Source organism: Oncorhynchus masou, chromosome 7, assembly GCF_036934945.1.
Source record: "Oncorhynchus masou masou isolate Uvic2021 chromosome 7, UVic_Omas_1.1, whole genome shotgun sequence".
NCBI classification, from domain to species: Eukaryota; Metazoa; Chordata; class Actinopteri; order Salmoniformes; family Salmonidae; genus Oncorhynchus; species Oncorhynchus masou.
Window position 1 is genome coordinate 22,329,235 of NC_088218.1, and position 19,673 is coordinate 22,348,907.

At 40.5% G+C, this 19,673-nt stretch overlaps 2 protein-coding genes across 2 annotated transcripts; both read right to left on the reverse strand.

Moving 5' to 3' along the window:
• Window positions 1-2,569: 2,569 nt before the first annotated feature.
• Window positions 2,570-8,713, reverse strand: LOC135543504 (zinc finger protein 723-like). The gene is made up of 2 exons (XM_064970820.1): window positions 8,444-8,713; window positions 2,570-4,669 (listed from the first exon to the last, which is right to left on the reverse strand). The coding sequence occupies exons 1-2, from the start codon at window positions 8,634-8,636 to the stop codon at window positions 3,672-3,674; spliced, it is 1,191 nt and encodes a 396-aa protein (XP_064826892.1). The 5' UTR covers window positions 8,637-8,713; the 3' UTR covers window positions 2,570-3,671.
• Window positions 8,714-9,319: 606 nt separating this feature from the next.
• LOC135543505 (zinc finger protein OZF-like) lies at window positions 9,320-17,384 on the reverse strand. Its single transcript, XM_064970821.1, has 2 exons — window positions 16,923-17,384; window positions 9,320-11,393 (listed from the first exon to the last, which is right to left on the reverse strand). The coding sequence occupies exons 1-2, from the start codon at window positions 17,218-17,220 to the stop codon at window positions 10,555-10,557; spliced, it is 1,137 nt and encodes a 378-aa protein (XP_064826893.1). The 5' UTR covers window positions 17,221-17,384; the 3' UTR covers window positions 9,320-10,554.
• Window positions 17,385-19,673: the final 2,289 nt, after the last annotated feature.

A 19,673-nucleotide genomic window follows, 5' to 3' on the forward strand; every position in this document is an offset into this window, starting at 1 on the left:
GGAAAAGCTTCAGGGTCAAGGGGAACCTAACCATTCACAAACTGACTCACACAGGAGAGGAATATGGCCGCTCTGTCTGTGGGAAAAGATTACGTTATAAGGCTCAGCTGTTAAAACATGAATCATGTCCACAAAGAAAGAGAACAGGATTAAAACAGAATAAAAAATATTTAGACAAAGATCTGTCAGAAGAGCCGGTTGACGTTTATTGGGTTGAGTATGGTCCTTGAGGAAGAATGGAGCAATTTCCGCTAGATGAGCCAGCTGCGAAGTCAGAATTGGCTATATTGAAAAAAGGAATTAAAAAATGTTTTTGCTTTTTGGTCTTAAGTTAAGGTTAGGGTCAAATCAGATTTTATGACTTTGTGGCTGTGCGAGCTAGTGACCACTCTACAGAACTGCCTCCAGAACAAGATTCGGAACGAAAAACTCTGAACCTGCATCAGAAGATGGAAATTAAAAGGCAGGGTTTGGACAACTGAAAAAAAAAGTTAATTAAACTCTGGATAATACATGCTCTAGAAGTGTGAAAGATTGACTTTTGTAAACATTATATTGGGCTAATTCAGACCTGAGTTAGGCAAGTAACTCTTTTTTTACGTTACGCATAATTCCCTTTTTTTTTGCATTGCTCTCTATGGGTATTCTGAACGCTTTAATTATATGCTACGACATTTCCTGTTTCCTACTATTTGTTTTCTGTCAAATGTTATTCGCCGCTATATAGGTCGTGACCGTCAGTATTAACCACACTTTTTTAACCCTTTTAGTGTTAGTTCCCTTTAGTTGGTACACAACATTTCGTATAATTCCTTTTATTGTTTTAAATTAGCCTACCTTAATATGTTTCCTCTGTAAACGCTGTCACGTTCTTGTGGTTTTTACTGAGGGTCGACTAGTAATAGTGGATATTATTCAATGAAGGCCTCGTATAAATCGGGAAAACAATAATGGAGTCCAGACCTAATCATTATAGTCTGAACTTTGCATGCAGCGCACGACTTAGTTCCATGATCAGTGCGGGCAATCAGGGTTAATTTATATCCTACTAATGTACACACCATAGTTTTATTTTATGCATAAAAGCTCTCCAACCCTATTTTTTCCCCTTGAAGTAACCTAGGATTCATGAATACTTACTTTACCATAAATGTGTAATATCAGAGGGTTTTAATCTACCCATGGGATCTGAAACAGACAAATATTCCTTTGTTTGTATGGCCATCTTTCATTGATCTCCATATTCTGAATGCATTCTCCGTAGGCTAGATTAGTCCTGATCAAATTAAAATTAAAAAAAGTACACATTATTTAAAGGGATCGCTTTAGATACATGAACAGACATTTTTATTTCGAACACATTACATGATCAATTCAGTCTGCCACTCAGTGGGTGTGCTTTCTGGGGTTGAACAAAATGTATTCAGTGCACGCAAGGGAGCCACACCCAGAAATCTCATTGCTCACCTACATAAGGTTAGTCTGAATACCAACTCCTGAGAAGTGCATAGCAAAGGCCTACATTTTTTAAGTGAATCGGCCCCTAAGTGAATCAAGTTTGATTTGAATTATGTCATTATTAAACAGTACAGAGTACTGTAGGAAACTCACGGCTCTGGTTCCAATTCGGTTTTCAAAGTTATTAAAACCTGGGATTCCGGTTTGTTTTGGAACTTCTCTCAGGGTGATTAGAGAATCAAAATTATGTTATTGATACATTGAAAATACATACTTTCCAGATAATAGTGCCTTCCTTCTGTCCAAGACTATTTCTCATTCATTTTGACCTAATGCTGTTCATTAATGATATTGATTGAATCTTTTGGGAAGTAAATCACCAAGTCGGCCTTCTTCCACCTCAAAAACATATCACGACTGAGACCCTCTCTTACTGACCCCACTGCTGAAATCCCCATTCACGACCTTTGTTTTATCCCGCCTGGACTACTGCAACACCATTTTTCTACGGACTCCTTGCCAAAACATGGGACAGATTTCAAAACTCTGCACACCCAAGTCTGCTCCTCTGGCATTGGCCTCCCCATCATCCCTCATACCAGGCTCTACTTCATGGGTGACCATGCTGTTAGAAGTGCAGCCCCCCACCACACACATTCAAGTTCACACAGGCTTTACTGTTGTCACTTTTATTTCCTGTCTAGTTCACTTCAAATGATTAGTCTGTCCTTATGTTGTTGTTTACTTTTATAAAGGTGCTTCTTTTAATGTGATTTTATAGCTTAAAAAAAAAACTTGCTGATTCTCTCTTTATGCAACTAATCAGTTACATTACCAGCAAAAATATTGTAATCAGATACTTCTGAAAAACTGGATGACTTTTAAATTAAGAACTGTGGCATGTCTCCACTCAACAGGTAGAAGTTACAAAATGTGCCTCAATCTTCTGTGATGGCCTTCCCCCACACAGGACACAGTCATGTTTCTCTCCATGTGTACTCTTAAGCCCATGATACAGTAGCAACATTACCTCAACAAATTCCAAGTGTATCATGGCCTTGAAGGCTCCAATGAAGATGTCAATGTGAAAAGAGAAGTCAGGTGGCGGTCATCAAGTTCAGAAAAAGTATTTAATGGCGCAAACAGTAGGACTACTGGGAGATCGCTCTGCAAAGTCAGCAACCTCTTCAAGATACAACTGCTAAAATGGCAAAAAGGCAAATTATTCTTCTGAGTGACAAGAACAGTAATTCTGAATGAGACATACATGCATCATTATAGACGATGGGTGATATTTAACAATGAAGCACACAAATTGGTTTCTGGAAGAGATGGGCTACACAATTAACCACAAGTTCTGATCTCAGTGGAAAAAATAGATTCACACTTAATGAAAGTTACTGCCAATACAGAATGGAAAATGACAGATTAAGCAGAACATGTCCTGATTATGGCCTTTAATAGTTATGCATAGATTGTGCCGACAGTCATGGCATCTTTGCTTCTAGCTAAGCAACTTTGCAGAATTTTTTGTGTGTGTGTTACTTCTTACATTATTAGCCCAGCATTTGTGTGTGTGTTATTACATACAGCCTGAAAGTACTTTTAGATATCAGAGCGGCGGTAACTCACCAGCAATACGAACAGTATTACAACTTTCCCAAATTGGATCCTTTGTTCCAAGGCATTTTTTAAATTGTTATATACCACTGCACGGTCGGAGCTAGGAACAAAAGCATTTTGCTACAATCGCAAGAACATCTGCTAAATATGTGTATGTGACCAATACAATTTGATTTGAATAGAGATCAGGCTTCAGGGATACCAGAGTAAAGGTCAATCAAGTGTGTCCTCGGGTGAATCTTTCGGCTTTGAAGGTTGTTCTTTGCTGTGTGTTCTCTGATGACTATTCAATGCACTTCTGGCACTAAAGCATTTTTCTACAGAAAACGTGTAATGTGTGAATGTCTCATACGCAGTGTCAAATAAAAGGCAGTTGTGAAAGATTTGCCAGTTATGGTATTAATGTGGTTCCTCCCCTCTGTCTCCCCAGACGATTCAGATTGGAATGAGTGAACCATTTACAACAATCCTGACAGCAAAATAGTTTATTGCTCATCTGATTATCTTCATATGCACTCATATACATTGTGTATATGAATATGACTGTCATGTGACTGCCAGTGCTTAAAGATCTGCTACTATAGCAACAATTATCTGATTTTCCTTGTGTGAACCCTCATATGCGCTGTCAGATTACCTTTATGACGAATATATTTGCCACAATAATGACAGTTACAAGATGTCTCTGTGTGATTCCTCATGTGATAACTTAGAGAAGTCTGCTGATTATAACATTTTCCACAGAACTGGCAGCGATATGGTTTCTCCCCTGTGTGAATCCTCATGTGAATATTCAGATCCATAAATTTATAAAAACATTTGCCACAATCATGGCAGCGATGCGATTTCTTCTCTGTGTGCGACCTCCTATGATAATTCAGGGATCCAGTGTTAGAAAAATATTTGCCACAATCACCACAGCAATAAAGTTTCTCTCCTGTGCGATCCTTCAAAGTGTTCAAGGAGGGTTCGAAACGGTCAGACTGAGTGAATATTTTGCCACAATTCACCCTTGTGTGAATCTTCATATGAGAATCCAGATATCCCCACTGAGCAAAACATTTGCCACATTCATCACAGCGAAACTGATTACCTCTGGAGTGTATCATGATCATATGAGAATTCAGTTTTCCCATCTGAGTGAAACATTCACCACAATCACTACAGCAAAATGATTTATCTTCTGTGTGATGCCTCCTTTGCACTGGTGATTTCAGATCCATTGATTTTCTACCCTTGGAGCTGATAAAGCTTTTTCTATTTTCTGTCAGTGTCCTCCTCGATTTGGGCTGGGGCCAAGAGCCACGGGTTGGCTTTGAATAATCCACTCCCTTAGGTTTTGTTCTGTCTTTGTACTCTTCACTTTGGGTTTGTGTGGACTGAGTTGAGTACTGATCATATTCACTTTTCACACAGGCAGGAGTGAATACAGAGTCTTCCTCCTCCTGGATGATACTGAATTCCCCCTGTTCCTCTTTAATCTGTATGGGGTTCCAGTCATCTTGCCCCAGATCGGGGCTCCACTCTTGTTCAAATTGCTGCTGCTCAGGGGGAAACTCCACTTCAGAGACAATGAACTGCTCAAAATCTGAAGGGAAAGACAAAATATGAGTTAGAATTCATAAGCTGATGAGATAAGGAGTCGTTGCATCTTATGTCAGGCAGCGCTTCATCCTCAACTGACAGTGGAGATAAATTCTGACATAAAACAATAGGGTTCCTGTTGAAGTACGAGTTCAGCCTTTTTCACAATGTAATATTAGTTGGTTCTTCACCTTGAAAGTAGTCTATGGGCCAGGGGAGTCTTTAAACAGTCGCTCCGAATGTTGGCAAACCTCAGCCACAACTAGGAAAACATCTATGGAAGTGATAAGCAACTGTGCAATGTCAAATCAAATTAAGGCTGACCCCAATTAATGGACTGGTCGATTGTTTGGTCGTTAGGCTGTTGGTCGACCGAGATTGTTTTTGTCGAGCAGTAACAAATATATATTTGCGCCACCTCTGTGAACTAATCCATTGCGGCGGCCTAGACTAAAAGCCGATTTAAGCTTGATTCTAAAATGTGGTCGGAGGCTCCATATGGAGGGTGTGACAGAGGCATGCAGAGGTCAAATCGATCTCTGTACCGCATCGCCATGCGCCTCTCAAGTTTTGTAACAATGCGGAGGTCTCTGTATAGCTCCACATTGACATGATTGGTTGACAGTAGGTGGGGGCGGTACATCCTGTATAAACACAAACTCACTTCCTTGATATCTCTGCACTGCTCTGGGAAACGCAAGAAGAATGAATGCCCTGACTTCTGCTGAGGCCATATCACCATAAATGATGCATGGCTAATGCATACGTCAGATTGAACATGCGCCCAGACCAGAATGCGCCCTCTCCTGCCAATTTGGGCACAGTCATTGTTTCATAACTTAGTGTGAATAGTTTGCTTTTGATTGTTAGTGTATATCAATTCCCCATTGCATACACTACCGGTCAAAAGTTTTAGAACACCTACTTGTTCAAGGGTTTTTCTATATTTTTTTACATTGTAGAATAATAGTGAAGACATCAAAACTATGAAATAACATATATGGAATCACTTAGTAACCAAAACAAAGTGTTAAATTAACTTAAAGCGCTTTTCCAACCGTCTTGAAGGAGTTCCCACATATGCTGAGCACTTTTCCTTCACTCTGCGATCTGACTCATCCCAAACCATCTCAATTTGGTTGAGGTCAGGGGATTGTGGGAGCCAGGTCATCTGATGCAGCACTCCATCACTCCCCTTCTTGGTCAAATAGCCCTTACACAGCCTGGAGGTGTGTTTGGTCATTGTCCTGTTGAAAAACAAATGATAGTCCCACTAAGCCCGAACCAGATGGGATGGCGCATCGCTGCAGAATGTTGTGGTAGCCATGCTGGTTAAGTGTGAATTCTAAATAAATCACAGACAGTGTCACCAGCAAAGTACTCCCACACCATAACACCTCCTCCTCCATGCTTTACGGTGGGAAATAGACATGCGGAGATCATCCGTTCACCAACACCGCGTCTCACAAAGACACGGCGGTTGAAACCAGAAATCTCCAATTTGGACTCCAGACCAAAGGACAGATTTCCACCAGTCTAATGTCCATTGCTCATGTTTCTTGGCCCAAGCAAGTCTCTTCTTATTGATGTGTTTTAGTAGTGGTTTCTTTGCAGCAATTTGACCATGAAAGCCTGATTCACACAGTTTCCTCTGAACAGTTGATGTTAAGATGTGTCTGTTACTTGAACACTGTGAAGCATTTATTTGGGCTGCAATTTCTGAGGCTGGTAACTCTAATGAACTTATCCTCTGCAGGTAACTGTGTCTTCCAATCCTGTGGCAGTCCTCATGAGAGACGGTTTCATCATAGCACTTGATGGTTTTTGCGACTGCACTTGAAGAAACTTTCCAAAGTTCTTGAAATGTTCCGTATTGACTGACCTGCATGTCTTAAAGTTATGCTGAACTACCGTTTCTCTTTGCTTATTTGAGCTGTTCTTGCCATAATATGGCCGTAGCCCTATTTGGTAAAATACCATCTTCTATATACCACCCCTACCTTGTCACAACACAACTGACTGGCTCAAACGTATTAAGGAAAGAAATTCCACAAATTAACTTTTAAGAAGGCTCACCTGTTAACTGAAATGCATTCCAGGTGACAAACCATCAAGGCAAAGGGAGGCTACTTTGAAGAATCTCAAATATAACATATATTTTGATTTATTTAACACTTTTTTGGTTCCTACGTGATTCCTTGTGTTATTTAATTGTTCTGATGTCTTCACTATTATCCCACAATGTAGAAAATAGTAAAAAAAATAAGAAAAGCCCTTGAATGAGTAGGTGTTCTAAAACATTTGACCGGTAGTATATAAATCACCAATAGTACATTTACCATTAATTACTAATCTACAATGATTGTTACTTTGGTTATGGTCATTTCTTTTAATGCATTTAATATTATTCATCCAGTCTTCCTGTTCTCATCATCAGAGTGGACACATTGTTTGCACAGTGTGCAACCTATACTACACTTGTGAGAAAGAAGTTTTAATTTAATTCCATTTCAGTTCTGTCAATTTAGTCAGTCATTGTGTTTTGTTTGGAGTGCTGCTGTCAATGTTGAGTGAGGATGTGCACGCAGAGAAGTAGTTCTGTAGGCTACCTGGCCTGCGAGCAAATGTAGGCCATTTTGAGGTCTGATAGTATTTCTGATTGGCTTAACGCACCACCACTAATGACCTGTGGAGCTTTTCAAAGTAATGTTTTCTTCACCCTAAACAGTGAGCAAACAAAGTCTGTTCTTACATTCATTGAGAATTACAAAATCTTTCCAGCTCTTTTTCAATAACCACTCGGCGTGAAAGGGGAAAATGTCATGTTCTGATCCTGTGGAAACCTCATAAAAATAGGCTTCTTATTAGTGCTTGACTTGGACTGAAATAGGTTCCGGTACTCATTTTGGGTCATGATACTGCTTATATTTAGGTGCAGGAGCTCCACAATTATTTTTGAGCAAATATTCTATAAGAGGAACAGGAGCTCAAGCAGTCGAACATTTGAGGTGTTGGTACTCAGCTCTGGAGAGCTCCTGCCAAAGTCAAGCACTGCTTCTTATCCCTTGTACAAATAGCCTACAGCTGTGTCTGTCCCGAGCTCACTATATTTTATACAATGTTACAAGTATGCTTGCACAAGCCTCCAGCTGGACCCAAGTTAATATAATGGTTCAAGCTTATTGCAGACAGGCAAAACGTAGCCAGTGTGATTCATTTAATATTTATTTTTAAAATCAGGGTATTTTCAACCTGTAGGCTGCAAGGAGAAACTAAAACCTATCTTCCAGCTCCGTTGCTCTTAAAAATAATAATATTTGAGACTATATCTAATGACGTTCTACTCAATATACGCGTTAAACTAATTTCCTGTATCCCCTCCTCCCTCATTCGAGATCTCAGCCTCTCTTTCCCTGATTCTGCAATACATGCTCCACGGTCTGTCAGTCATAAACCCCGCCTTTTCTACAATTTGTATTCTTAAAATCTGATTTTAAACCTAACCCTAAACACAATGCTAACCTTATACATAACCTTTATTACCAAAAACAAATGTTTGTTTTCATTAAATGTTACGATAGAGCCGAGTGTGGCTGTGGTAACTAGTGACAACCCCTGGTCATGTGGAACTGCAACTCAACATGGCTGCCGAGTTTGCTAGCTGTAGGCACATCAAAAGGTTTTATAGCCACGTTACCTAGGCTAGCTTCCTGCTGCATTGAATTCAATTCCCAACATTGCAAATGTTTATAAAATGAATACGGAGAAAGTAACAAACCTGCTCTATACAACTTTATCTCAGGTTTCAGGATGACGTCAAGCAGCCCCTGTAGACGGCCGTTGTCCTCTTTCGATAGATTAACGTTGTCCTGGTACTCTGATATCGTTTTTGCAACGGCTCTGAATATCTCATCTGCAGCGCCTGTACATCGCTGGTTAAAAATCACTCTCAACAACTCCAATTTAGACATTTTTTTTCAGAGAATGCCAATGGCTAGCTAAGCGTGTGTTGTGTTCCGTCACCGGTGAAGCCAACAGTAATGAAGAACTTCCGGGGCAAGTTTTTTTTAATCCTTCAAAGTAAGAGTAATGTAACATGAAACTGTAAAATTAATAACCAAGGCAAAAATTATATTATACTAGTTATAAAACACATGGATCGCTTGAAGTAATATATATATATTTTTTTAAACAGGGTTCCCAATCTTTTCAAGAAATCATTCCATAACTTTTCCATAAAATGTTTTATCATAACTTCAAAAGGAAGAAAGTACTCAATAGTGGGTAAAAAGTGACCATCCAAAGTACAAACTTATTTTTATGCTCTTTAGTGAACAAGATGTTACTTAGTTTTCAGTACTAATTTTAGGTCAATAAAGTTTTTCTGCAATACAATGAAGGCAGACTGAAGTTCAGATATTGCTTCCACCCTGTTGACCAGGCTCTAGCATACACAGCAGTATCATTGGCATACAAGTGCAGGTTACAATTTTTTTACAGACAATTTGATATTGTTAATATAAATAGAATCAACCCGAAGGACACCTTTTCCTAATATCCAGAAAACCTGATTTAACACCATCAGGAGATATACATTGAGTTATATCTGTCAAGTAACTTTTAAACCAGTTACGTGCAGCCTGGTCTAGGTCAATTGAAAGCCTCTTTATTAGCAGTGAGTGATTAACAGTACTGAAAGCCTTTGACAGGTTAATGAAGAGGGCAGCACAATGTTGCCTTTCATCGATACAGCTAACCACATCATTTATAACTAGGGATGGAGCAGAGATAGGGCTATGACCTGGTCTAAAACCCGACTGATGTACATTTAGAAAACATTTCAAAGACAAAGTTCTTAGCTGAGAATTAATCAAGTATTCTAATATTTTAGCGAGGCAAGAAAGTTTATAAATAGGCCAATAAGTATTTAGGTCACAAGGGTCACCATCTTAGTGAAGGGGGAGTACATGGGCCGCCTTCCAAACTTTAGGGGTAGTACCAGATATATAATCGTCAGGTTAAAAATATGGGTTAATAATACAGCAATCAGGGGGGCAGTGAGCTGCAGCAAAAATGTATCAAGAATATCAGTTACAGGGGATTTTTTTTAAAACATCAATTTTAAGAAAAGGCATCTAGCACGTCACAGATAGTAAATTGTTGAAATGAAAACAAAAGATTCACTATAAGTTGACAGGTTAACCATCGTGTCAGCTAGAGGCTGTAGTGGACTAAATTGCCAGTCCACTACAGTCAGTTTTCCTTGGATTGGCCCAGGTCCGACTTCTAATCTGAAAGAGCTAAACTGAAAGCCAAGGGTTGGATCTATCTTTGACTTTGAATAGTTTAAAAAGGGGTGTGTGTGTGTGTGTGTGTGTGTGTATCTGCCAGAGGAGTACAGTTGCAAGAAAAAGTATGTGAACCCTTTGGAATTACCTGGATCTTCCTCTAAGTCACAACAGTAGACAAACACAATGTGCTTAAACTAATAACACAAATTGTATTTTTTCTTGTCTATATTGAATATATTATTCTAAACATTCCAACATAGGTTGGAAAAAGTATGTGAACCACTAGGCTAATGACTTCTCCAAAAGCTAATTGGAGTCAGGACTCAGCTAACCTGCCATCCAATCAATGAGACGAGATTTGAGATGTTGGTTAGAGCTGCCCTGAAATAAATAAACTCACAAAATGTGAGTTTGCTATTCACATGAAGCATTGCCTGATGTGAACCATGCCTCGAACAAAGGAGATCTCAGAAGACCTAAGATTATGAAATATTTGCCAGTCATGGTAGCATGTGGTTCCTCACCTCGGTCTCCTCATATTCTAACAATTAGTGAAACATTTACAACAATCCTGACAGCAATATACTTTAAAAATCGCTCATGTGATTGTCGCCAGTGGTGAAAGATCTGCTACTATAGCGACAATATTACTTCCCCTTGTGTGAATCCTCATATGCGCTGTCAGATTACCTTTATGACGAAAATATTTGCCACAATAATGACAGCTGTAAGATTTCTCTGTGTGAATCCTAATGTGAGACCTCAGATTACTAGGACGAGCAAAACATTTGCCACAGACCTGGCAGCAAAGTGGTTTTTCCCCTGTGTGAATCCTCATATGAAGTGTCAGATCACCAACTCTAAAGAAACATTTGCCACAATCATGACAGCGATGAGGTTTCTCCCCTGTGTGCGTCTTTCTGTGATAGTTCAGATACCCAACTTGAGTAAAACATTTGCCACATTCACCACAGCGATGCTGTTTCTCTGCTGTGTGTGCCTTCCTATGAGCATCCAGTTCTCCCATCTGAGTGAAACGTTCCCCACAATCACTACAGCAAAATGGTTCCACTTCTGTGTGTCTCCTTTCCCCTGGTGATTTCAGATCCATGGATTTTCTACCCTTTGAGTTTTGTCCTTTTTCTGTCCATGAATCATCTTCCTTAGGTTCTCTTTTGATCTGTTCAGTCGAGTCCATTATGTCTTTTTCACTTTGGGTTTGTGAGGACTGAGTCGAGTACTGATCATAGTCACTTTTCACCCAGGCAGGAGTGAATACAGGGTCTTCCTCCTCCTGGATGATACTGAATTCCTTCTGTTCCTCTTTAATCTGTTTGGGGTTCCAGTCATCTTTCCCCAGACTGGGGATCCACTCCTGCTTACAATGCTGCTGCTCGGGGGGAAACTCCACTTCAGAGACAAAGAACTGCTGAAAATCTGAAGGGAAGGAGAAAGGATGAGTTAGTGATGAGTTACTGAAATGCTGATTAGCTGGTTTTAGCAACGCTAGTATTTACACACCAGCAAGTCGAGGAATTAGATGAAAATATAAGTCTGCCAGAGAACAGAAGTTTTAAAAAAAATTCAATTTAAACGTACTCTGCCGATTGTCTGTAGGCTTGACCCTTATGCATCTAATAGAACATAAATTAAACAGACTTTCCAAGAATGAGTCTGTTGTAGACCCACTTCCTCTTCACTTAACTCGTGTAAAAATAAAAAGTCCTTTACCTGCGCCATACCTGCACACAAAAAAGCAAGAACTTGTGGGGAACTTTTATTTTGACATGAGGTAAGCAGAGGAACTGACCTCGCTGAGGAACTGCATCGGTCTACAACAGACCCATGTTTGGAAATTCTGTTTAATTATACAGTACCAGTCAAAAGTTTGGACACACCTACTCATTCCAGAGTTTTTCTTAATCGTTTACTATTTTCTACATTGCAGAATAATTGTGAAGACATCAAAACTATGAAATAACAGATATGGAATCATGTAGGAACCAAAACAGTGTTAAACATGAGGTAGTCACCTGGAATGCATTTAAATTAACTTCTTATGGGCAGGTGGGACGGTAGTGTAGAGTGCAAGATTGCAGAGCGCAAGATTCAAAACGACAGATTTATAAATATTAACTTTCATAAAATCACAAGTGTAATACATCAAAATAAAGCTTAACTTCTTGTTCATCCAGCCGCTGTATCAGATTTCAAAAAGGCTTTACGGCGAAAGCAAACCATGTGATTATCTGGAGGACAGCCCCCCGTATACAAAGACAATGGAGTGGAAACACTACAGCTGAAATGGGAGCCACCTAGAAAACTACAATTTCCGGCTTATTTTACCAAAAACTGCAGTTCCTAGGGCTTCCACTGATGTCAACAATCTGGGAGGACTTCTGATAGCCATTGAAAATAAGGGTAGACTGATGTTTTTTTGTGGGGGGGGGGGTGTTGCATGCCATATCAGTTCTGTTATACTCACAGACATAATTTTAACAGTTTTAGAAACTTCAGATTGTCTTCTATCCAAATTATATGCATATCCTAGCTTCTGGGCCTGAGTAACAGGCAGTTTACTTTGGGCACACTTTTCATCCGGACGTCAAAATACTGCCCCCTACCCAAGAGAGGTTAACAAGTGTGCCTTGTTAAGTTAATTTGTTGAATTTCTTTCCATCTTAATGCATTTGAGCCAATCAGTTGTGTTGTGACAAGGTAGAGCAGGTATACAGAAGATAGCCATATTTGGTAAAAGACCAAGTCCATAATATGGGAAGAACAGCTCAAATAAGCAAAGAGAAATGACAGCCCATCATTACTTTAAGACATGCACACCAGTCAATACAGAAAATTTCAAGAAGTTTAAAAGTGTCTTCAAGTGCAGACTCAGAAACGTCAAGCGCTATGAAACTGGCTCTCATGAGGACCGCCACATGAAAGGAAGACTCAGAATTAACTCCGCTGCAGTTACCAGCCTCAGAAATTGCAGCCCAAATACATGCTTCAGAGTTCAAGTAACTGACACATCTCAAAATCAATTGTTTAGAGAAGACTGCGTGAATCAGACCTTCATGGTCAAATTGCTGCAAAGAAACCACTACTAAAGGACACCAATAAGAACAAGAGACTAGCGTGGGCCAAGACACACAATCCATGGACATTAAACCGGTGGAAATCTGTACTTTGGTCTCATGAGTCCAAATTTGAGATTTTTGGTTCCAACTGCCGTGTCTTTGTGAAACGCAAAGTAGTTGAACGGATTATCTCCGCCTGTGTGGTTCCCACCGTGAGGGCATGGAGGAGGTGTGCTGTTGTGGGGGTACTTTGCTGGTGACACTGTCAGTGATTTATTTACAATTCAAGACACACTTAACCAGCATGATTACCACAGCATTCAGTGGCAATAGGCCTTCCCACACCCCCAGGCTGAGTAAGGGCTATTTGACCAAGAAGAAGAGTGATGGAGTGCTGCATCAGATGACCTGAATGCCATGCCAAGGTTGTGCAAAGCTGTCATCAAGGCAAAGGGTGGCTACTATGAAGAATCTCAAAATAAGAATCTCGAAACTACATTTCCATTTGTTTAACACTTTTTTTTGGTTACTGCATGACTCCATATGTGTTATTTCATAGTTTGGATGTCTTCACTAACGTGTAAATACTAGCGCTGCTAGCACAGATACACACTGATTAGATAGCGCATAAGCACCTATCTGACATAACAGGGTCTAGGATAGGATAGCCCATGATTTTCTTTTCAAGATAGCCCATAGGAGAGTTCAGGATTTTGCACTTATATGTACTGTTGTCGATTGACCAAAACAGTTGTTGAAGTGTATATTAATGGGCAATCATTTTACCAGCAGTCGCAATCTGACTTGACTGATTATAATGGAAACGGTATAGCTCAATACTGGTATAAAACACCACCAATGCTCCATTAAAATTTTAAAAAAAAAAATAAAAAAACGCTGATCAGCTGCTCGATTAAGTTCTGGATCCATACATGTTAAGAGAAAAGATGAAGATGCTAGAACGAGGAGCGGATCATTTATTTAGATGTAAAATTATTGATATCGACTGGATTTGTGACGCAAATTCTTTCTTAATTTCTCTCACTATATGAAACCTGCAGTATTGATCGTAGAGTTAGAATCCTAGAGTGGACAAAGCCCAAACCCCCGATCAAACCACAGACATTTCCAGTCAAATATCAGGAGGGAGGTTTACCTGACGACTCATCCTGAATGTAATTCCACTGCTCTATCGACAGCGCCATACATTCAGTCAAACTGTCACCAGGAGCGATCAGCCCACGAAGTTGGAAATCCCAATCAGACTACATTAAAATGATGGAAGCCCTCAAAAGTGTTGCCCATGCTAATAGTCCCTTTCAGCCACAATCATTCTTTATGATCCAGACTCATCGTGGAGGAGAAATGTCAGTGGGCTTGGTGTTTGGGCGAAACGATGTGGATGAGTCGTCAGGCTAGCGGGAGGTAGGATGCTGCTGATTAACAGCGGTCTACACTTGAGGGGCTGTAGTGCACAAGGCCCACAAACAGCTGCCATAGTGGGTCTGCAACTGTATTCTGCAGGCAGCATTATTCGATTAAATACATCCGGAGTGAGAATAACTGATTTCTGTTTATAGTCAAATAAATTCATTATTGTATTTAGTTCAAACTATGTAACAACATTCAAACATTGTTTAGCATTATGATTCCATTATTTGTATGCATCAGTTTCAAGACAGGACTTTTCATTGGAAGGTCAAACATCCAATGTCACCATCTTTACCCATTGTTTATGTTGCTCACTTCGGTCATAACGCTAGCGGCCCAGTGACAGCTTGCAAGTCATAAAAATCCAACTAGACTAGACGTTCATTACTACTTCTCTTTCTCGTCGGAATGGTGCTATGCCACAATCAGGACAGTGTGGAGCCGGCGCGGGATATGGCTCAGAAAACGTACCGCAATCCCATTATCCCCACTGAGAAATCAAGAAGATTGAAATACTGCTAGCCTAACAAGCTGACAAAAAATACAATTTCAAACATCTTGATTTGTCAGTGGGGATAATGGGATAGAGCTCGCCAGCTTGTAGGCCTTAAAGACGGAAATGATTTAAATCTGGTTCGTTCAGCCATTCCTAAGAGGGAAATTAATAGGGAAAGAAAGGGGTTTTGGGATAAATACCAAAAATAAGGTCTGAGGTAAACAACCTTAGGATATCATCATCATCATCATCATCTTCTTCTTCTGTGGGTTTTATGGCAGACTACAACCCAAAAAGGAGTATTACCGCCACCAACTGGACGGGGTTGAAAAAACCCAAGCTCAAAATAAAACCCATACGTGACAGAGAAAACTAACTTAATCCACCCACAATAAAACAAAACACCACATTGACAAAACCAAAACTCCATATCTGCCTTCTCAGGCTCTATGACCTGAGAGGGTGGTAATGGCTTGTGACGATACTCCATGAAACTCCTTCGCCCAGAAGTCTACCTGTCCCAGGAATCGTTCCGCCGCATCCACAATGATATCTATTTTCCTGGACTTCCTCTCCACCTTGGCAGTGCCATTAATCACCGTAGATATAAAAGGCCACATTCTTAAACTGTAACATATCTAGGTCTTTCTTGCTGTTGAACGGCAACCCCCGCAGCCTTTAGTGAAGGCCTATCCAACACCATGGACTCTTCAGGAGCGCCAATCGAACCTTTTAACAGTCGCTGCATATGAAATGCTCTGGACAGCACTGTGGCCACTGCATTCTCTTTCATTCATCGTTCCCACCCCAATTGCAACATGTCCCATTTTCATCACTTTAAAAAAAAACATCACACAAACGTTTTCACAACTTGAACATCTCGGCTTTTCCCTTCAGCAGACACTTGAAACATGTCCAAAAACTTTACAGTGATCACAGTGCATTGGTCTTGGAACAAACGCTCTGACTGTGGTTTATATTTCCCAACTGCACTCGAGTAGAGAGAGACTCCACATATTAAAAAAAATATAAAAAAGGAGGATACTCGTCTCTTTTTCTTCATTCACCACATGATTCATCCGATGGGCATCGATCACTCTAGGAATATTTTTCATCTGTGCAACATCGACTCCCCACGAACAGCCAGATATTACCCCCTTCGGTGTCTCTTCGGGAACAGGACACATCAAACTTCTAAAAATCGGGTGAGATGCAACCCACTCTCCTTCTTATCCTCAGAAGAACAAAAAAAAAAATGTAAACAAGCCTGCCTCTCGTGATCCTCATAGCCTTCACTTTACCCACAGCTCTCTCTCCACCAGTTTGGTTATATCAAATGGATTCGTCAAAATTGATCATCCAAATCAGCTGCTCCTCATTAACAAAACATACTCCTACAAGTTAAAGGACATTCTCATCACTGTTTGCAACTTTGATCCGTTTTCTATTCTTTTGGACAATATTCAAATTCTCCTTGAGTCCCCCGCCATTATATTCACGCTCTACATCAGCGTTCGCTTCTGCCATCTTTTCGCTGTCAGGGTGAAAAGTTACTTCAGGAACACCCTTCAAAAACAACTACTCGGCCATAGTTATGACAGCTACGCCAAATATAGCATTAACTACCTTGATCTACGTGCGTATGGGTGGAGTTGGATTTTGTCTTTAGGAGATCTTATACATTTTGATCTATGAGATAATATCCGTCAGTTAACATTACCTTTGAATTCGTTGTGCTTGTTTTTATTAAATGAACGCTTCAGAATTCACAAAAGGTTACATTAGCTGATGAAGATTTTCTCAAAACGTATAAAATCTCTTAAAGTACTTTACACCACTGCCATTACTATTGCTCTCTATTAGGAGTACGAGTACAGCGCTACAAGTTGACCATTGCTTTGTTTACAATGATTCACGTGAGCTCGAAGGCTGACAACAGCCCGTTACAAATTGGTAGCCAACCTTCGTCATCGTGAGTGTCGTCCGCATCATCTTCATTGTCCGCAGGGGAATTGCCCGAAATACTGTTATTTATCGGTGAGCCGCTGCTAACAGGCATCTGACCTTCTTTGCAACTCGACTCAGCCAGGCTGAGTTGCTTCTGTAGTATTTTGATTTGCTCTTTGCTTTGAGAGACTTCTGCACGTAATGCTCCACAACAATCTTCTACTAACTTACAAATCTCTGTAACCGCAGCGGAGGCTAGTATGTCCATGATGACAGTGTTTATCCGTTGATGCAAAACACGCATTTCCGACATTTTAAACCCTTTGCTTTTGTGAAACCGGTGATAACTAACACTATGAAGATTAAAAACGTCCAACAAAGTTATTTTTTGCCAGTTTGTTCAAGAATTAGTAATATTTGTAAGAATATCTGGTTTAATGTCATCAATATTCCGCCATCATTGATAACTGTGTCCTGCCTTACGACCACATCCGGGTCGAGTTAAGATAGCTAGAAAGCGCCACCTACCGCGTGGAGACTGAACTCCTTGAGCGCTTAATGTTGTATTTGGGGTATTCTCTTACTGTGGGAGTTATTCCTATGCTTTGTAGAATCATTGTTTAGTATTGAGAAAACCATAGTTTTTTAGTGTTTATCATGCTATCATATTGAATAAAGGATCTAGCACTGGAGTAATCTTAAATTCAGACAAACTATATGAGGTTGTATTAGTCTCAAGATCATGTGCAAAGCAAAATGCAGAAATCCTGGAGAAGCATAGGCAAAACCTGCGCAATTCCTCCAGAGGCCCAAATTCCTGTGGGATTCCTCTGGGTCTTTCCTTGTTTTCCTAGTTAACCATCCTAATATCCATTCATCATCCATCCTAATATCCATTCATCATTCATCCTAATATCAGTTCATCATTCATCATTCATCCTACAATATAATTTCATGTATCAAACTGCAATAATAAAACGGCACCAGACCATTCAACTGCAATCCTCCTCTCTGTTTTAATGACAACAACCACGATAGCCCCAACTCATACCAGCAACAGTTACATTAAGATACAGTCCTTTACCACCACAACTCTGATCATTTTTGTTTTACAATGAGCCATGACTAGAATACAGTAAAACAGTATGTCAACACTATTAAAGTGACCCTTGTTCAATGACTCTATGTACATAGGGTGAAGCAGTCTCCAAGGTGCAGGATAGAAAACCGGGTGGTATCCGGCTAGTAACGGTAACTAAGGTTCAGGGCAGGGTACTGGGCAGAGGCCAGCTAGTGTTGACTTTTACAGTCTGACTGTCTGGAGATTGAAGCTGTACTGTCTCCTCCTTCCAGATGGTAGCAGGAGGAACAGGTGGCTGAAGTCCTTTATGATCTTCTTGGCCTTCCTCTGACAAAGAAAGTGTGCCTTCGACAGCACCACCCTCTGGAGAGCCATGCGGTTGCAGACGGTGCAATTGCTGTACCAGGTGGTGAGACAGGCCGACAGGATACAGTATACTCTCAATGGTGCATCTGTAGTTTGTGGAGGCCAGATGACCTGGCCTCCTTAATCACCCAACCTCAACACAATTGAGATGGTTTGGGATGAGTTGGATTGCAGAGTGAAGGAAAAGCAGCAAACAAGTGCTCAGCATATGTGGGAACTCCTTCAAGACTGTTGGAAAAGCAATCCAGGTGAAGCTGGTTGAGAGAATGCCAAGAGTGTGCAAAGCTTTCATCAATGCAAAGGGTGGCTGCTTTGAAAAATCTCAAATCTCAAATATATTTTTATACATGTTTAACACTTTTTTGGATACCACATTATTCCATGTGTGTTATTTCATATTTTTGATGTCTTTACTGTTATTCTACAATGTAGAAAAATAGTACAAATATAGAACAACCCTTGAATGAGTAGGTATGTTCAAACTTTTGACTGGTACTGTAAGTATTCTTACATAGGTATTTCTCTTGTCCAGGTGGGATAGGGCAGTGTGCAGTGCAATAACTTCATCTGTAGATCTGTTGGGGCGGTATGCGATTTGTAGTGGGTCAAGGTTGTTGGGTAAGGTGGTGATGATATGATCCTTAACTAGCCTCTCAAAGCTCTTCATGAAGACTTAAGTGAGTGCTACGGAGCGATAGTCATGTATGTCAGTTACCTTCGCTCTCTTGGGTACAGGAACAATGGTGGATGCCTTGACGCAAGTGGGGACAACGGATTGGGATATTAGAGATTTAATATGTCCGTAAACATCCAGCCACCTGGTCTGCACATGTTCTGAGTACGCAATTTGGGATGCCGTCTGGGCCGGCAGCCTTGCAAGGGTTAACACGCTTAAATAACTTACACGCGTCGGCTACAGGAACAAGAGCACGCAGTCCTCATGAGCGGAGGGGGCCGGCGTTCGGAGGCTCAATGTTTTCCTCGAAGTGGAAAAAGAAGATGTTTAGCTTATCTGGGACCAAGGTGTCTGTCCGCGACGTGGTTGGCTTTGTGTTTATGATCCATATTTGTCTGGAGTCCCTGCCACATACACTACCTGACCAAAAGTATGTGGACATCTGCTCATCGAACATCTCATTCCAAAATTATGGGCATTAATATGGATTATGTCCCCCTTATTCTGGGGAAGCTTTCTACTAGATGTTGGAACATTGCAGCTGGGACTTGCTTCCATTCAGCCACAAGATTATTAGTGAGGTCAGGCACTGATGTTAGGCTTGGCTCGCAGTCGGCGTTCCAATTCATCCCAAAGATGTTCG